The sequence below is a fragment of the Oryx dammah genome, unplaced genomic scaffold (genome assembly GCF_014754425.2).
Source record: "Oryx dammah isolate SB20612 unplaced genomic scaffold, SCBI_Odam_1.1 HiC_scaffold_13, whole genome shotgun sequence".
NCBI lineage: Eukaryota > Metazoa > Chordata > Mammalia > Artiodactyla > Bovidae > Oryx > Oryx dammah.
Window position 1 is genome coordinate 40,262,523 of NW_024070197.1, and position 18,667 is coordinate 40,281,189.

An 18,667-nucleotide genomic window follows, 5' to 3' on the forward strand; every position below is an offset into this window, starting at 1 on the left:
TAGGAAGAAGCATTAAGCCAAACATGAAGACTAAAAAAAAAGAAACAAAGTTGGTTATCCCTCTGTAGATCAAGGATAGTACTACATACATCTTTTAAGTAAACCAATTAATTGAAGATTTACGATAAGAAAGACATAAACATAAAAGTTAACCAAATTATTTCTAGTTAAACAATATATGAATAAAACATATTTGGTTTATAATTTTATGAGTAAAGATCATCTGCTAGATTATCATGAAAAAACACAAAAATATAAAGCACTGAATGAAATGAAGCATTGAAAAATTCAACTTTAAAAATATAGATTCAATATATTTCTTTTATGAAGACCTACAAGACCTTTTAGAACTAAAACCCCAAAAAGATGTCCTTTTCATCATAGGGGACTGGAATGCAAAAGTAGGAAGTCAAGAAACACCTGGAGTAACAGGCAAATTTGGCCTTGGAATGCAGAATAAAGCAGGCAAAGACTAATACAGTTTTGCCAAGAAAATGCACTGGTCATAGCACACACCCTCGTCTAACAACACAAGAGAAGACTCTACACATGGACATCACCAGATGGTCAACACCGAAATCAGATTGATTATATTCTATGCAGCCAAAGATGGAGAAGCTCTATACAGTCAACAAAAACAAGACCAGGAGCTGACTGTGGCTCAGATCATAAACTCCTTATTACCAAATTCAGACTTAAATTGAAGAAAGTAGGGAAAACCGCTAGACCATTCAGGTATGACCTAAATCAAATCACTTATGATTATACAGTGGAAGTGAGAAATAGATTTAAGGACCTAGATCTGATAGATAGAGTGCCTGATGAACTATGGAATGAGGTTCATGACATTGTACAGGAGACAGGGATCAAGACCATCGCCATGGAAAAGAAATGCAAAAAAAGCAAAATGGCTGTCTGGGGAGGCCTTACAAATAGCTGTAAAAAGAAGAGAAGTGAAAAGCAAAGGAGAAAAGGAAAGATATAAGCATCTGAATGCAGAGTTCCAAAGAATAGCAAGAAGAGATAAGAAAGCCTTCTTCAGAGATCAATGCAAAGAAATAGAGGAAAAGAACAGATTGGGAAAGACTAGAGATCTCTTTAAGAAAATTAGAGATACCAAGGGAACATTTCATGCAAAGATGGGCTCGATAAAGGACAGAAATGGTATGGACCTAACAGAAGCAGAAGATATTAAGAGGTGGCAAGAATACACAGAAGAACTATACAAAAAAGATCTTCATGACCCAGATAATCACGATGGAGTGATCACTCACCTAGAGCCAGACATCCTGGAATGTGAAGTCAAGTGGGCCTTAGAAAGCATCACTATGAACAAAGCTAGTGGAGGTGATGGAATTCCAGTTGAGCTATTTCAAATCCTGAAAGTTGATGCTGTGAAAGTGCTGCACTCAATATGCCAGCAAATTTGGAAAACTCAGCAGTGGCCACAGGACTGGAAAAGGTCAGTTTTCATTCCAATCCCAAAGAAAGGCAATGCCAAAGAATGCTCAAACTACCGCACAATTGCACTCATCTCACATGCTAGTAAAGTAATGCTCAAACTTCTCCAAGCCAGGCTTCAGCAATACACAAACCGTGAACTTCCTGATGTTCAAGCTGGTTTTAGAAAAGGCAGAGGAACCAGAGATCAAATTGCCAACATCTGCTGGATCATGGAAAAAGCAAGAGAGTTCCAGAAAAACATCTATTTCTGCTTTATTGACTATGCCAAAGCCTTTGACTGTGTGGATCACAATAAACTGTGGAAAATTCTGAAAGAGATGGGAATACCAGACCACCTAACCTGCCTCTTGAGAAATCTGTATGCAGGTCAGGAAGCAAAAGTTAGAACTGGACATGGAACAACAGACTGGTTTCAAATAGGAAAAGGAGTTCGTCAAGGCTGTGTATTGTCACCCTGCTTATTGAACTTCTATGCAGAGTACATCATGAGAAATGCTGGACTGGAAGAAACACAAGCTGGAATCAAGATTTCTGGGAGAAACATCAATAACCTCAGATATGCAGATGATACTGCCCTTATGGCAGAAAACGAAGAGGAACTAAAAAGCCTCTTGATGAAAGTAAAAGTGGAGAGTGAAAAAGTTGGCTTAAAGCTCAACATTCAGAAAATGAAGATCATGGCATCCGGTCCCATCACTTCAGGGGAAATAGATGGGGAAACATAGGAAACAGTGTCAGACTTTATTTCTGGGGGCTCCAAAATCACTGCAGATGGTGACTGCAGCCATGAAATTAAAAGACGCTTACTCCTTGGAAGAAAAGTTATGACCAACCTAGATAGCGTATTCAAAAGCAGAGACATTACTTTGCTGACTAAGGTCCGTCTAGTCAAGGCTATGGTTTTTCCAGTAGTCATTTATGGATGTGAGAGTTGGACTGTGAAGAAAGCTGAGAGCCAAAGAATTGATGCGTTTGAATGGTGGTGTTGGAGAAGACGCTTGAGAGTCCCTTGGACTGCAAGGAGATCCAACCAGTCCATTCTGAAGGACATCAGTCCTGGGTGTTCTTTGGAAGGAATGATGCTAAAGCTGAAACTCCAGTACTTTGGCCACCTCATGGGAAGAGCTGACTCATTGGAAAAGACTCTGATGCTGGGAGGGATTGGTGGCAGGAGGAGAAGGGGACGCCAGAGGATGAGATGGCTGGATGGTATCACTGACTTGATGGATGTGAGTCTGAGTGAACTCTGGGAGTCGGTGATGGACAGGGAAGCCTGGTGAGAGTCAGACATGACTGAGTGACTGAACCGAAGTGAACTGAATTGCTCCTGATTTTTTAAAATGTAAAAGTGATTGCCAAAGGAAGCAAAGAATAAGTTTATCTTAAAGTTAAATCCTATCTGTCAAATAAATTATAAATTATAATAAATATTAAATTATAAAAACTAAATTATAATAAATATAACTTTGGTCTCATACCTTTATATAGTGAAGGCAGTTATAAAGTCCCCTGGAGGGCAAAGCCATTTCTGTTTGTGGCTTTTTTATGTTCTAGTGCTTCCTCACTTTGAATCAGTTTTTTAGGAACACCAAATACCGAAGTGTACATCTATAGTATATACTTTATTAGTGATATAAATGCATGTGGCTTTCTACCAAAAACCTCAACTGAATTAAGAGAAGCACTGGGGTTTTGCTTTTAGTAAAGAATTGTGAGCTCCTTTTTCTTTAGAACATTTGCGTCTATGTTCACAAGGGATCAGTTCAATTCAGTTCAGTTCAGTCGCTCAGTCGTGTCTGACTCTTTGTGACCCCATGAATCGCAGCATGCCAGGCCTCCCTGTCCATCACCAACTTGTGGAGTTCATCCAAACTCATGTCCATCGTGTTGGTGATGCCATCCAGCCATCTCATCCTCTGTTGTCCCCTTCTCCTCCTGCCCCCAATCCCTCCCAGCATCAGAGTCTTTTCCAATGAGTCAACTCTTCACATGAGGTGGCCAAAGTACTGGAGTTTCAGCTTTAGCATCATTCCTTCCAAAGAACACCCAGGACTGATGTCCTTCAGAATGGAGAGCCCTTGGACTCTCAAGCGTCTTCTCCAACACCACAGTTCAAACGCATCAATTCTTTGGCTCTCAGCTTTCTTAACAGTCCAACTTTCACATTCATACATGACTACTGGTAAAACCATAGCCTTGACTAGACGGACCTTAGTTGGCAAAGTCATGTCTCTGCTTTTGAATATGCTGTCTAGGTTGGTCATAACTTGCCTTCCTAGGAGTAAGTGTCTTTTAATTTCATGGCTGTGCATTGGTCTGTAATTTTCTTTTATTGTAATGTTGTCTGGTTCTGGTATCAGGGTGATACTGGCCTTATACAATGAGTTGGGAAGTATTCCTTTCTCTTCAATTTTATGGACATGTTTGTGAGAATTGTGTTTTTTTTTTTTTTTCTCTCCTCTTCCTTAAAAGTTTAGCAGAATTCCCAAGTGAATCTATTTGGGCCTGTCATTTTTTTCATGGGAATATTTTTAACTACAAATTTAATTTCTTTAACAGATATGAGATCATTCAGGTTATCTGTTTTTTCTTGAGTAAGCTTTGATAGTTTTTGTCTTTCAAAATGAATTTGCTAATTTCTAAGTTGTTGAATTTATTAGTATTTAAGTTTTTTATAATACTCTCTCATTATCCTTATTAATACTAGCATAATATGTAATGACGCCACTTCTCTCATTCTTGGAATCAGTAATTTGTATCCTAAATCTTTTTTTCCTTATCAGTCTGGTTAGAGGTTTACCAATTTTAACTGATCTTCCAAATAAGCAACTTTTTATTTCATTTATTTTTCTCTACTTTTCTGTTTTATATTTCATTGATCTTCGTTCTGATCTTTACTCTTTTCTTTCTTTGAAATAAATGCAAAGTGCTGATGGAGACAATAATTCATGCATTTCTAAAACACCCTGTTTTCTTCACCACAAGAAATTAGAACCCAAAGTATGAGCAAAATCTGGACTCTAAATTGTGGTATATGTGAATGACTAGTCAGAGTTCAGTTAGTGAGGTATTAGAACCTCTATAAAGTTTTTAATGAGTAGAAAAACAGAAACAAAAATAATATTCTAAAATGTACCTGATTATAATATTCAGAAATTCCTCATGGTAAAGCAATTTTTTCATGATCTGTCAAAATCAAGTTTGGTTAGTAATGGTATGGGCCTAAGGAAGGATCAAGTCCCAGAGAATAGAACTGTGGTCTCAAATTGTGGTTTTTATACTATCTACTCCAAAATTATTTAGGGGTATGTGTTTAAATGCAGATGTCTAAGCCCAATTTCACAGTTACTGAATCACAATCTCTAAAGGTCGAACCCCAGAACCTGCACTTCTAATAAGCACTCTTGGTGATTTTCATGCACATTAAAGTTTGAGAATGACTATATGTAATCCCACTGGGACCAGGCAGGAAATCAGGTCTACTCAATAAGCACCAAAAATAAAAAATCTAAATATGCAGGCAAGATATGGTATCAAGGGAATCTGACAGTAAGTAGGTGGTTCATGCAGACTACTATAGGAGTGGGAGGAAGGCCCTACAATGTAAACACGTGGAAATCCAAAAGAGGAACAATTTGTTAGGAGTCAGGCACCAACAATAGGTAAAGTTTCAAGTAAACTGATGATGGGCATCAGAGAAATAGCAATTTGTAAGGATCCAGTTGTGCAGACTTGGGTTTCAGGATTTGGTTCGAAGTTCCATGAAGTTGAGAAGATCAAAGAAGAACTCCAATCCCAAAGCAGAGTCAGAGTCAGATACAAGAACCTAACAAATGCTATTACCTGAATCAGTCATAGGACCAAGTTGAGAGCCTACTACTCAGGGCCAGCATAAGCTCAGAGAAGGACCATTGCAGAGACTTATTTGAAGGTCAGCCACTGAGTAGCTTAACAAGGGGCTCTTGGATTTCTTTGCTTATGGCCTGTATCAGTCTGGGACCTGTTACAAGGGTTAGCTTCTCCCAGGGAGCTAAGTGCTCCTGATGAAAGAACTGGAAAAGATCTATCTGACCCAACTCCTCATCTCCTACTTGAACTCTTTTTCAGACATAAGCCTCAGGATGTTGCCACAGAGGTAACAGTGGTTTTTCTCAATAGTTCTAATAATGGCAGCCAGCTGTGAAAGAGGCTGATTCCTAAATAGTAGAGGTCCCTGAGGTAAGCAAGGGGCACCTGGATTCCAGAGCCAACAGCAAGTTCTCTTCACTCCCAAGGAATTCTGAAATATCACAGCCTAGAGTAGAGAAGCCAGGTCCCCTCTGTGCAATTCCACTTTTCTTTAAAGTACCACATCACTTTTTCAGTGAAAGAAAAACTAATTTTTAACTCACTGTTAAAGGAACCCATAAATCCTCTCTTCCATGCTTAAGTTCCTTCACGCTTAGAGACTGATATCTCTAAGCACAGGCTGAATTCCTCCATTCCCTCGATGAAACCCTTGCAACAAGTTAGGCAGGGAGCAACTAGTATTCATTAACCAAATGATTACTAACCTAGCAGATATGCTTTGGGAGTGTGGAAAGTGAGGGAAGAATTGGGAGAACTGTCAGAACCAGTACCAAAGAAAATCACAATAAGGGCAGGGCTGAATAGAAGTCAGAGAGGCTGTTGGGAGAAGGCCAACCACATTTCAAGCTCATCTGCCCCTTTGGTTACTTACCCCTGGCTGTCTCACTCCTGGATCTACGCTACTCCCTTGGCACTCGGCCCGCCCCCTGACCAGCCCTGTGGGATGTTTCCCACTCATCCTATTCACCCACAAAGAAATACTCTCAAAATCAATTGGGTGGTGATTACGAGCCATTATGTGCCTGCTGTGCTTATGGCACCCCACTCCAGTAGTCTTGCCTGGAAAATCCCATGGACGGAGGAGCCTGGTAGGCTGTAGTTCATGGGGTCGCTAGGAGTCGAACACGACTGAGCGACTTCACTTTCACCTTTCACTTTTATGCATTGGAGAAGGAAATGGCAACCCACTCCAGTGTTCTTGCCTGGAGAATCCCAGGGACGCGGGAGCCTGGTGGGCTGCCGTCTCTGGGGTCACACAGAGTCGGACACGACTGAAGCGACTTAGCAGCAGCAGCAGCAGCACTTAAAAGAGACATAAGGTAATTTGGAGAAAACCTTTCAAGATAGGCTTTAAAAAAAATTCTAATATGTCCAGGAGTGGTATCACTTCTAAGTTGAAAAATCAGAATCAAGCTACAGTCCTTACAGTCCTTTCATAATACTGGCTTGTTTTGTTTACAAAGATGTTATATTTCTAAAGCAAATGCCATTAAGAAGTATGAAAAATTCACTCTTGATCTGAAGAGAAAAAAAAGAAAAGGGAACCATTTCAGTAGTGGAACCAACAGACTCAGATCAAAGAACTGAACGGGTTTGTAACATTTTCTTGCTTTGCCCTGTGGAAGGACCTGTTGCTCTCCCTTCAATAGTTTCCTAAATGTCCCTCTCCAGGGTCTCTGTTCACTGAACTCAGATTTAGAATTATGGATGTAGATCAGAGAATATGCTTAAAATTCAACTCCTCAATTGAGGAAATTGGGGCCTGGAAAGAAAACAGAATTTCCGGAACCAAGATTAAAAGTTTTGTTTCTCGATTCCTAGCCCAGTGCTCTCTTTCCTCTGTTGACTTTCTTGATGTTAGTGTGTGTGTGTGTGTGTGTTTTTTTTTTTTTTTACTTTTGAAAATTACTTTCCCAAACATATTGGGACTAAAATTTTTCAATATCTTCCTTTAATTATTACATATGTCATCTGTTCCCTATTTCTGGTTGTTACCTTTATGAGGGAGAGAGTGTTGCAAAACATGGAGAATATTTTGACAATTATGCACTACAAAGATAACCTATTTTATATTAAGAACTACAAACAACTTGGAATAAATATCTTGGGATCATAAATTGCTTAAAGTTCATTTATAATCATCAATAATAGCTGACAAAGGGGGAGAGGAGTATTGAGTAAAGCAAAAGCTCACTACATTATAAATAATATAATTGGTTTAGGTGCTATTTAAAAGAGCAACTTAAAAAGAACCTGAAAAAGAGTATATATACATGTATATATATACACACATATGTATAACAATCACTTTATGTATACCAGAAACTAACCCAACATTGTAAATCAACTATACTTCAATTTTTAAAAAAGAGCAACTTAGACATAATCTTTGAACTTTGGATCTTAGGCATAATGTGACAGAAAGAACACTGTTTTGGAATTCAGAAAATTAGGGTGACCATCTTGATTATACAGTTTACCAGCTACATGATCTTGAATAAATCACTGGAACTCCCCTAAGTTCACTTTTATTATGCATAAAATATAAATAGAAATCTTGGCTATTTCAAAGGGTTGTTAAAAGAATCAAATCAAATAATGTGTGAGAGAGAGTGCTATAATTCAAAGACCAGAGCCTATATGCACTGTGATGGCAGGGGACCAAGTGTGTTATATTCAACAATGTATTCCCAGTGCGTTCCCGGAACAGAGTCTGGTACACAGTAAACACAATAAATATGTATTAAATAAATGAAGGCAATGATAGGGAAATTTTCATTCTTATCATTCTTTTCTAACTGGAGAAATGTTTATGCTGGGATTAATCCAAGTACTGGAGTGGAGCAGAGGTGGGAGAAGCAAAAAAGAAGGAAGGAAGGATTCACCAACCCTTTGATTCACATCTCTGCTAAAACAGAAACAGGGGTGGCAGAATCAAAGAAAGGATGATCAAACTGAACAATCCCCAAATTTACCCTTTTTCTTTCCCTGCCCCACCTATTCCATTTCTCAATCCATGAAAACTACCTCCACTATTAATCAATTTTTTAAGATTGCCTTTGGGCATCTACATCTTTAATTTTGGTCATTTTATACCATTACATTCAGTGTTTTTATTGAAATCTGTATATGTCCTCTCTTTGGTCACTAGAAAAAGTGCTGTTATAAATTTACTATTGGATGTAACTAATTCAAAGTCCTCCCTCCTCTTTTTTCTTTCCTCTTCTGTTAGCCTTCTCCAAAGGCTACAGTGACCAAGGGGAAAGACAGCCAACTGCAAGCTTCCTTGAGAGGAAAACCAGTTCTTTCTGCTTCAAGGTCTGAATGATCCTAGTTAAAAGTCCTACAGGACTGGCTGGAAACACGTCTCTCTCTGAATTACCCTTCTTCAATTTTATTGATGTGCTCCATCACACACACAGGAATTTCATAAAAATGTTTTTCCCTGCCACAGAGGTCAGGGTTTTACAGGGCCGTGGGGAATATATAATACGCCTAAATGTCCACACAACTGAAGAACCATGTTTCCCCACTGGAACACTACGTTCTCAGTACTCGGCAGACTTTGGGAACACCCCAAACCACATGTACTTTAGAGGATGCAGACAGGTCACAAAATTAAATCAGTCTAGTCTGGCCAAACACCCTCAACCTACTTCTAATAAGTTTGAATTAATTGACAGCTTAGCCCTCTTCCAGTCACACTAGTTACAGACAATCCAAACTGGTTTTAACTGAATTCATATAAACTCACCTCTGTTGTGCTTGCACAATTACAACTGTCAGGAACAAACAAAAACATTTTTATCTTTACAAAGCAATGCAGTAATAAGACTGGACCTTGAGCTTACAGAAGACTAATGAGATAATGTCTAAAATGTGTTCGAGCTGCATGTGTGAAAGGCTCTATGGAGATAGAAAATATGTAAAATAATGCAAGAATTCTTTGTGTCAGGAAATCTCCTGTCTTCTGGAGGACTCAATAAATATTACATAAATACTTTACAAACATGTACCTGCTTATCACCCAAAGATGGGCACAATAAAGGTCTTTCATGCAAAGATGGGCACAATAAAGGACAGAAATGGTAGGGACCTAATAGAAGCAGAAGATATTAAGAAGAGGTGGCAAGAATACACAGAAGAACTATACAAGAATGATCTTCATGACCCAGATAATCACGATGGTGTGATCACTCACCTAGAGCCAGACATCCTGGAATGCGAAGTCAAGTGGGCCTTAGGAATCATCACTACAAACAAAGCTAGTGGAGGTGATGGAATTCTAGTTAAGCTATTTCAAATCCTAAAAGATGATGCTATGAAAGTGCTGCACTCAATATGCCAGTAAATTTGGAAAACTCAGCAGAGGACACAGGACTGGAAAAGGTCAGTTTTCATTCCAATCCCAAAGAAAGGCAATGCCAAAGAATGCTCAAACTAACACACAATTGTACTCATCTCACACGCTAGCAAAGTAACACTCAAAATTCACCAAACCAGGCTTCAACACCTCAACAGTACGTGAATGGTGAACTTTCATATGTTCAAGCTGGATTTAGAAACAGCAGAGGAACCAGAGATCAAATTGCCAACATCTGCTGGATCATCAAAAAAGCAAAAGAGTTCCAGAAAAACATCTGCTTCTACAAGGGCTTCCCTTGTAGCTCAGTTGGTAAAGAATCTACCTGCAGTGCAGGAGACCTGGGTTCAATCCCTAGGTTGGGAAGATCCCCTGGAGAAGGAAATGGCAACCCACTCCAGTATCTTTTCCTGGAAAATCTCATGGACAGAGGAGCCTGGTGGGCTGCAGTCCATAGGGTCGCAAAGAGTCGGACACAACAGAGTGACTAACACTTACTTACTTACTCTGCTTTATTGACTACTCCAAATCCTTTGACTGTGTGGATCATAACAAACTGTAGAAAATTCTTAAAGAGATGGGAATACCAGACCACCTGACCTGCCTCCTGGAAATCTGTATGCAGGTTAAGAAGCAATAGTTAGCACTGGACATGGAAAGGAGTACATCAAGAATGTATATTGTTACCCTGCTTACTTAACTTATATGCAGAGTACATCATAAGAAATGCAGGGCTGGATGAAGCAGAAGCTGGAATCAAGATTGCCAGGAGAAATATCAATAACCTCAGATATGCAGATTATACCACCCTTACGGCAGAAAGTGAAGAAAAACTAAAGAGCCTCTTGAAAGTGAAAGAGGAGAGTGAAAAAGTTTGCTTAAAGCTCAACATTCAGAAAACGAAGATCATGGCACCTGGTCCCATCACTTCATGGGAAATAGATGGGGAAACAGTGGAAACAGTGTCAGACTTTATTTTGGGGGGCTTCAAAATCACTGCAGATAGTGACTGCAGCCATGAAATTAAAAGATGCATACTCCTTGGAAGAAAAGTTATGACCAACCTAGATAGCATATTAAAAAGCAGAGATATTACTTTGCCAACAAAGGTCCGTCTACTCAAAGCTATGGTTTTTCCAGTAGTCATGTATGGATATGAGAATTGGACCATAAAGAAAGCTGAGCACCGAAGAGTTGATGGTTTTGAACTATGGTATTGGAGAAGACTCTTGAGAGTCCCTTGGACAGCAAGGAGATCCAACCAGTCTATCCGAAAGGAAATCGGTCCTGAACATTCATTGGAAGGACTAATGCTGAAGCTGAAACTCCAATACTTTGGCCACCTGATGCGAAGAATTGACTCATTTGAAAAGTCCCCAATGCTGGGAAAGATTGAACACAGGAGGAGAAGGGGACGACAGAGGATGAGATGGTTGGATGGCATCACTGACTCAATGGACATGAGTTTGAGTAAACTCCGGGAGTTGGTGATGGACAGGGAGGCCTGGCGTGCTGCAGTTCATGGGCTCACAAAGAGTCAGACACAACTGAGCGACTAAACTGAACTGAACTTACAAGCATGTACCTGCTAATCATATCAGTCAAAGCTAGCTCAGGTAAATTGAAAAGTCCTATTACACTTATTATAACAAATAAGAATCTTGGTTTCTGATGAAGGATTTTCCAAGAAAATGCCAACAGGGATCAGGGCCATTAAGTAACGCCTTTACTTTAAGCCAAGCCTCCAACTTCAATTTCAGCTCTTGGTCAGTTTTACCAATGTGAAAGCACCAGTGCCAACTCCCTTCAACTTTCTACTTAATTTAAGCCAAATGCATCCCTGTGGGAGTTTCCTGCTATCCTAAATTGAGAAAAATCATAAAGCATACCCTCTTTGAGGTTCTTGAACCATCAAAATACACTCAACAAATAATGTTCTCAACAGTGACTGCATAATGGACTTCAGTAACTTAAGAGCTCAACTCAATTACCTACAAGTCTTCAGGCAAGTCCCTTCATTTAAAAGTACAAAAATCCTTTATTTCTTCCCATGTCATCTTTTATTCTAACAACAATAAACTATTTTTTTTATAAAGCCCACAAAACAAAAAAGGAGAGAAGAAATTTAGCAAAAAACATTCTGATGAGAACTTCAGAGACATTTGGCATATGCTCTTCTCACAAGTTCCTAAATACCAATACATTTCCCATTTGTTTGTTTAAAATCAGCATCATTTTTCAGAAACTTCCTTGAAAAGAAGTCATCACCTCTTTGAAATCACCCAATCACTAAACGCTTTCTAGAATTAAGTCATAAAATTTCCATTAGAAAAACCAAAGTCTCAGAACTGGGAAAAACTTTGATATATGATCTGCTTTAGCCCTTGCATAGAGACAGGTGAATTTGGTTAATAATCATTAAAACTGATGATCTGTGGACAATGGGCCATGCTTGACCTTTTGGGATATATAGGAAGTGATAACTCCCTCCCCTCATAGGAGTTTAAAGTCCAGTGATGTGTTTCCTAAGTGCACCTCTTGATGGAGAATGTATGATCTTAAAAATGAACATTTCCAGGCTCCACCTGAGACTCACTGAATCAGAAATTCTAGACATTGACTCAGCAATCTGCATTTTAGAAAGCATCCCACATGGAACTCTGCTCAATGTTATGTGCCAGCCTGGGTGGGAGGGGTGTTTTAGGGAGAATGGATACATGTATATGTATGGCTGAGTCCCTTGCTATTCACCTGAAACTATCATAACATTGTTAATTGCTGTACCCCAATACAAAATGTTTTTGGTGTTAAAAAAACAAAAATCAAATTTAAAAAAAATCCAAAGAAAAAGAAAGCATCCCCAAATAATTTGTATACACAATAACATTTGATAATCACTGCTTTGGTAGGTCTGAAAGATGTGTACAAAATAATACTAATATCAGCCAGAGAAGCACTGAATATTAATAGGTTAATTAATTAATAGGGATTAGTCCTATTAATATCTTCTAGGGAGATAGGCAATGGCACTTTCATGCATTGGAGAAGGAAATGGCAACCCACTCCAGTATTCTTGCCTGGAGAATCCCAGGGACGGGGAAGCCTGGTGGGCTGCCATCTATGGGGTCGCACAGAGTTGGACACGACTGAAGCGACTTAGCAGCAGCAGCAGCAGCAGGGACATAAAAAGAATTGGATCAGCATCTTCCCTAATGCCAGATATTTATCAGAAACTCTAAGTCGTGTCTTAGCATTGCCCAGACGACCTTCTAAATTATATTCACCACTAAGTTAGAGTGTAAGCTATCAATTAAAATAAAAACCCTAATGCAGAAACTTAAAAAGTCTCTAGTGATCTACCATTCTCCCCCAAATGCCTAATACATATGACATTTAGTTTGGTTTCATTTTGCTCATGAACCACATATTTTAGTCTATTTTCTTCCTGTGAGGAGAATAGTGTTCATACTGCTGCTGCTAAGTCACTTCAGTCATGTCCGACTCTGTGTGACCGCATAGATGGCAGCCCACTAGGCTCCTATGTCCCTGGGATTCTCCAGGCAAGAATATTGGAGTGGGTTGCCATTTATTTCTCCAATGCATGAAAGTGAAAAGTGAAAGTGAAGTCGCTCAGTCGTGCCCGACTCTTAGCGACCCCATGGACTGCAGCCCACCAGGCTCCTCCATCCATGGGATTTTCCAGGTTAGAGTACTGGAGTAAGTTGCCATTGCCTTCTCCAATAGTGTTCATAAGGAATAGTAATTTTCATAAGTTCTTCCTTTGACAGAAATACAAAAACTACCAAAGAAAATTTAAATTCAGAAACAGGTAAGATATTTGGACTTTATATATGTAAATATATGTAATCGGAGAAGGCAATGGCACCCCACTCCAGTACTCTTGCCTGGAAAATCCCAGGGACGGCGGAGCCTGGTGGGCTGCCGTCTATGGGATCGCAGAGAGTCGGACATGACTGAAGCGACTTAGCAGCAGCAGCAGCAGCAGCAGTATTAATTAACACAGATTCTCTACAAGACCTAACACTTTGTGTACAGAAAAATCATTTAGGGAGTGGCTACCAATGCAGATTTTAGAGTAGTTTGATTTGGTAGAATTAAGATTAACTGAATTTTTAACAAGCACCCCAGTTGGTTCTGATGTGAATGGTTTTGAAACATTCCAGGGATTTCAAGATTGCAGGAAGCCAAGCTCATGTCTAAACCTCTCTTTGAGTCTAAATCAATACATTAAACACAATAGGTGGTAAATACATGCACATTTGATTAAAGTAACCACAAAAGGTAACAAATAGGGAAATTCAGTTCATCAGATCAGAGCCCATATTTTGTAAGTCAGAGCTGGATCTTGCTTATATCATAAATTACTGTTCTCCAGAATTAGGAGCCACATGTATAGAAGCAACTCATTGTAGGCTTTTGTTGTTCCTTTTAGAGAGAGTTATAAAATATGCTGACCATATACTTTTGAAATTAAAAACATGCTGAACCAGCTATAGTTGATCTAAAGTGGGGTAAATGAAAATTATTCTTTTGGTCAACAGTAACAATCAGAGAAATAATTCCGAAGATCATATAAAATAAAAGTAAGTGAAATCTGTCCCTGATTACTCCTGATGTTAGAACTGTAATTTCCTCATTCCCACAGGAATTAACTGTGGACAAATTAAACATGTATGGCATTATCTAATCATTAATAATTCATTGAGAACTGAGATGTTGTCATCCTCACTTCTTTTGGCGAGGGAGACCATAATATGATTGGTTTCTAGAGTTGTAAGCTTTCTGTGAGTCTAGGAAGCATAACATATATAGACATATATATAATAAGTACATGCAAAATGTTATCTTTCAAATGGTCCACAAACCTGTAAAAGGAATCTTGGATTAGTACTTCATAACTGTATGACCTTGAACAATTTATTCAGTCCCTTGGAGGCTCTGTTTTCTCAGCTGTAAAATGGGAACCCAGGTTGATATGGGCCCAGGCTCTTTCCACTCAGCCATGATGCTCCAACACCACAGTCCCTAACTGAGGTTTACGTGGAAGGATCACAAGAGATAATTTTCATAAAAGTGCTCTGTAAACTGTAAAGCACCACACAGGTGAAGCGGATTATTAGTAGTATTTTATGAAGCCCAGCTATTAAGATGCAAAGTGACCCAGGAAAAGAAAAGTGTACACAAACCTGAAATACAACATCTGCAGTGCCTAGAACATCACGTTGTTCATGGCAGGCAGGTGCTTAATAAGTACTGAGTGAGTAAAGAAAAAACACAAAACACAAGTTTGTAGATACACCATACTAGGTATGACACCAATAAGGAATAAATATACCAAAAATCAAAGACTGTTTGATTCAACCATGTAAACCACAATGCCCCAAGAGTCTAAGTTCTTAAAATAAAAATTACTTGATATGAAGGAGCATTAAAATGTAAAATATGACCCACCTTTTACAAAGAAATGGCTATGGTCTTACCTCTTCATTATTTCAGACGCAGCCTTTCAGGGATTGCAGAATCTGGGTGAGGTGGCTTAATTTTTTCCCTATATCTGATAGATCTGCATAATCATCCTAACAACCTTTAAAAGAAATAACAAATTCTATAGAATGTTGGTTAGCTAAGCTGTTTGAATCTGCGAGGCTGATTTTTAGTGACACCCAGACTTTAAAGAAACCATATTTTTCCCCTAAACTCCCCTCCTTTACACACAAGGTAGGGGTGGGGTGGGGAAGAAGGGAATTTATTTACTTCATAAAACAATTCTCTATAGGAGACTTTTGTTAGTTTTCTAGAACATGTAAAATGTGATCTAAGTGTAAATATTCATATTACATTACATACAACTTTTGACATAAATAGCTATTTGTGGAATTAGGCAAACCCAAACTGGGAAACAACAAACTGAAAAATACAGGAGGGAAAATGTTTTCTTCTGGGTGGGCCTTAATTGCCTTTTTTTCCCCATTGCAAATGTATTTTTATGTTGGGTAACGTTTCTAAAAACAGGGGTGTTTTTTCCATTGTTGAAATGAAACAAACAAGTTCGCTTTTAGAGCCACAAAAATGCCCAACTGTTAGGAAAAAAAAACAACAACACGTTTTCCACTGGCCGCCTGCCTCTCCTATCCCCATGCAATCTTTCCCATTAGCCCCTTTCTCTAGGAGTGCCCCTGAGGCTGCCTGATGGAACTGATTGTAAAACCATTTTGTGCACTGAGAACTATTTAATAGTTTCTTCAAAATCACCCAGACCACACAGAATATGCCCAACCCTTGGAGACGTGTACGTGTTTCCTCAGTATTGCCTGAGCTGTACACTAACTGACCCAGGTTTCTGGGTTTTTTATTTTAAAAAGAGATGGGGGAGTATTTTAAAACAGGAAGAGGAAGAAACTCTCTCCTCTTACCGAAAATTTATTCAAAATTCATTTAACTTATCTGTGTTTTGGGAGATAGGCTACAATCAAACTAAACCCTCCAAAATGAGAAAAGCAAGTGTTGAGGAAGTAAGCATCACTCCCATGAAAACCTGTCCTGCCCATCGAAGAGCTTCTCAGCAGGGCAACTGTCGCGTGTGCTGCCCCCTTGGCCCGGAATCACGGAGCAGGGTCCGCGAGGGCAAAGGGAAGCAGAGGCTCCTTGAGAACTGGCCCTGTCTTTGTCTTAACCTTCTGTGTTCCTCTCTTCACAGCCTACTTCTCTCACATATTAAGTGCTCAATAAATGTAGGACGCAGGAAGCGAAAAATCCGAATCTGCCCCCAATCCCCAAGGGCGAATGACAGGGAACGCAGGTTTCCTCAGAACCACCGTCTCCTCAGTGGGGCCACCTGACCTCAGCCGTTACGGCCCCAGCAGCAGGAGAGCAACCAAGAAGGTGAGCTGCGGGAGCCAAGATGGAGAAGAAACGGGAGAGGCAGGGAGGCGGCGCCGGCCCGCAGCTAGTGGACCCACCTGACCGCGGCGCGGGCCACCCAGCCCCGCGCTCCCATTGACCAGAGGCCCGGAGCCGCCGGCGCGTGGGGCCGGGGCGGGGGCGGGGGCGGGGAGGGGCGCCGCGGCGCGAGCCCGGCCCCCGGCCCCGCCCCCGCTAGGCCTGCACGAGCCCCCCTCTGGGAGCCTCGGGCCTTGCGGGGAGTGGGGGAAGGGGAGGCCGCGCCACGCGCGCGCCGCCTCTAGTTGACGCGGGCCCCGACGCGCGCGCCTCCCCCGCCACCCGCCCCTCCCGGTCCCGGGGGCCCGGCGCGCGGCCCTGCTGACGTCAGCGGGCGGCTGGGGGTGCGGGGTGCGCAGAGCCGCTGGCGCACTCGCGCGCTGCGCTCGCCTGTTCCCCCCTCCCAGCCTGTGCGCGCGCGCTCGCTCGCTCGCTCTCCCTTCATTTTTTTCTCCCCTCCCTCCCAGCCTCTCTTCTCTCTCTCCCCCTCGAGCTCCCGGCTGCCCGCGGCTCCCTCTCGCTTTCTCTCTCTCTCCGGTAGGCTCCGTCGAGCGATGCGAGCTCTGGGAGACAGCGGCGCCGCCTCCCGCTAGAGACCTGCCCCCCGGCCCGGCCCCTTGCCCAGCCCTGCCCAGCGGACGGGGGTCGGCGAAGGCGCCGCGGACGCACCAACGGCGGAGGATCCGAGATGCAAATGCACTAGCGGCACCCCCTAACTCACTCCCTCCACACCCCGCGCCGCCTCCTCCTCCGGCAGCAGCGGTAGAAGGACCCACCCTGCCCCCCCACCCCACCCTCCGCCGACTCCGGCTCCTGCCTCGACTATTATTTTATTTATTTTGGGTCGTGCACAAGCCTCAGTGCCTGCAGCCCGCGCCTCCTCGGACCGCGGGCGCCTCCTCCCTCGGTTCCGGAGCCCCAGACCCCGGCCACCTTCGCCTCGACACCCCCAGAGCCCCGCCAGCTGCCGCGAGTCTCCGCGGCTGGGAGCTTGTTAGAGGCTGTCTTTTTGGGGGGTTCTGGTTTCTCGACATTTTTGTTTTCAGCCAAGGGGAGGCTATCGTGATTTTTTCCCCTTTGAGCCCAGGTTCTGCTCTTTGGGGGGGTGGGGGGCGCGCCGAGCCGGGGAGCCGTGCCAGCCGAGTCGTGCGGGCTGTGGCAGGGAAGGGGCCACCATGGGATGTACTCTGAGCGCAGAGGAGCGAGCCGCCCTCGAGCGGAGCAAGGCGATTGAGAAAAACCTCAAAGAGGATGGCATCAGCGCCGCTAAAGACGTGAAATTACTCCTGCTGGGTAAGGACCGGGGCTGCCACCCCCATCCCTCGACCCCGGCCACTCTGCACCCCCCAACCAGTCCCCCGACCCCGCTCGCTCCTGGGGAGACCTGGCCCGCGAGTTGGCACCACGATGTGCCCACGATCGCCCACTCTTTAGCATGTCTTACCCCCTTCCCCCTGCGGCGCCCCCCCCCCCCCGTTCCCCTAAGCTGACACTCACCAATTTCCCCCCCGCTGTCTGTCCCAACAGGGGCTGGAGAATCAGGAAAAAGCACCATTGTGAAGCAGATGAAGTAAGTCCCTGTGGTATTGGGATTTGTACTTTTATTAAGCGTAATTTTTAAAATGAATTTTATTACCTTGTTCACATCGCTCTCCAGGCCCGGTTTTTAATTCGTATACACACACACACACACACACACACACACACACACACACGCCCCTGAATTTGACTCCCCTCTCCCAGGCCCTGCGTTGGTTCTGGGTCCTCCACCCCAGCTCCCGGGGTGGGTGTTTTTTTTTTCTCCCCAAGGGGGTGGAGGGAAGGGGGGCGCCTGTAGTTGTATGAATGACAATGTCCGCCATATTGATCAGAACATCACATTATTGGCATGATTATGGTCATTACTCTTGTTTGTGGGATGTTTCCTGTGTATCGCTGCCTCCATTTCTGTTTCTGTGTCTCTGTTTCATTCTGCATATCTCTCTCTCTCTCCTTCTTCCACCCCCCTCCCCCCACTCTACATCCATAATC

General features: G+C 42.2%; 1 protein-coding gene across 4 annotated transcripts in view; it reads left to right on the top strand.

Moving 5' to 3' along the window:
- The first annotated feature begins 16,993 nt into the window (after positions 1-16,993).
- Positions 16,994-18,667, top strand: part of GNAO1 (G protein subunit alpha o1) — a 182,876-nt gene continuing 181,202 nt past the window's right edge. The window contains exons 1-2 of one of the 4 annotated variants that reach the window (XM_040254026.1): positions 16,994-17,929; positions 18,164-18,206. In XM_040254026.1, the coding sequence (XP_040109960.1) occupies positions 17,812-17,929; positions 18,164-18,206 (161 nt within the window). In that variant the 5' untranslated portion in view covers positions 16,994-17,811. The remainder of the gene's footprint in view (positions 17,930-18,163; positions 18,207-18,667) is intronic. The other 3 variants (XM_040254024.1, XM_040254027.1, XM_040254028.1) reach the window with 3 other exon arrangements.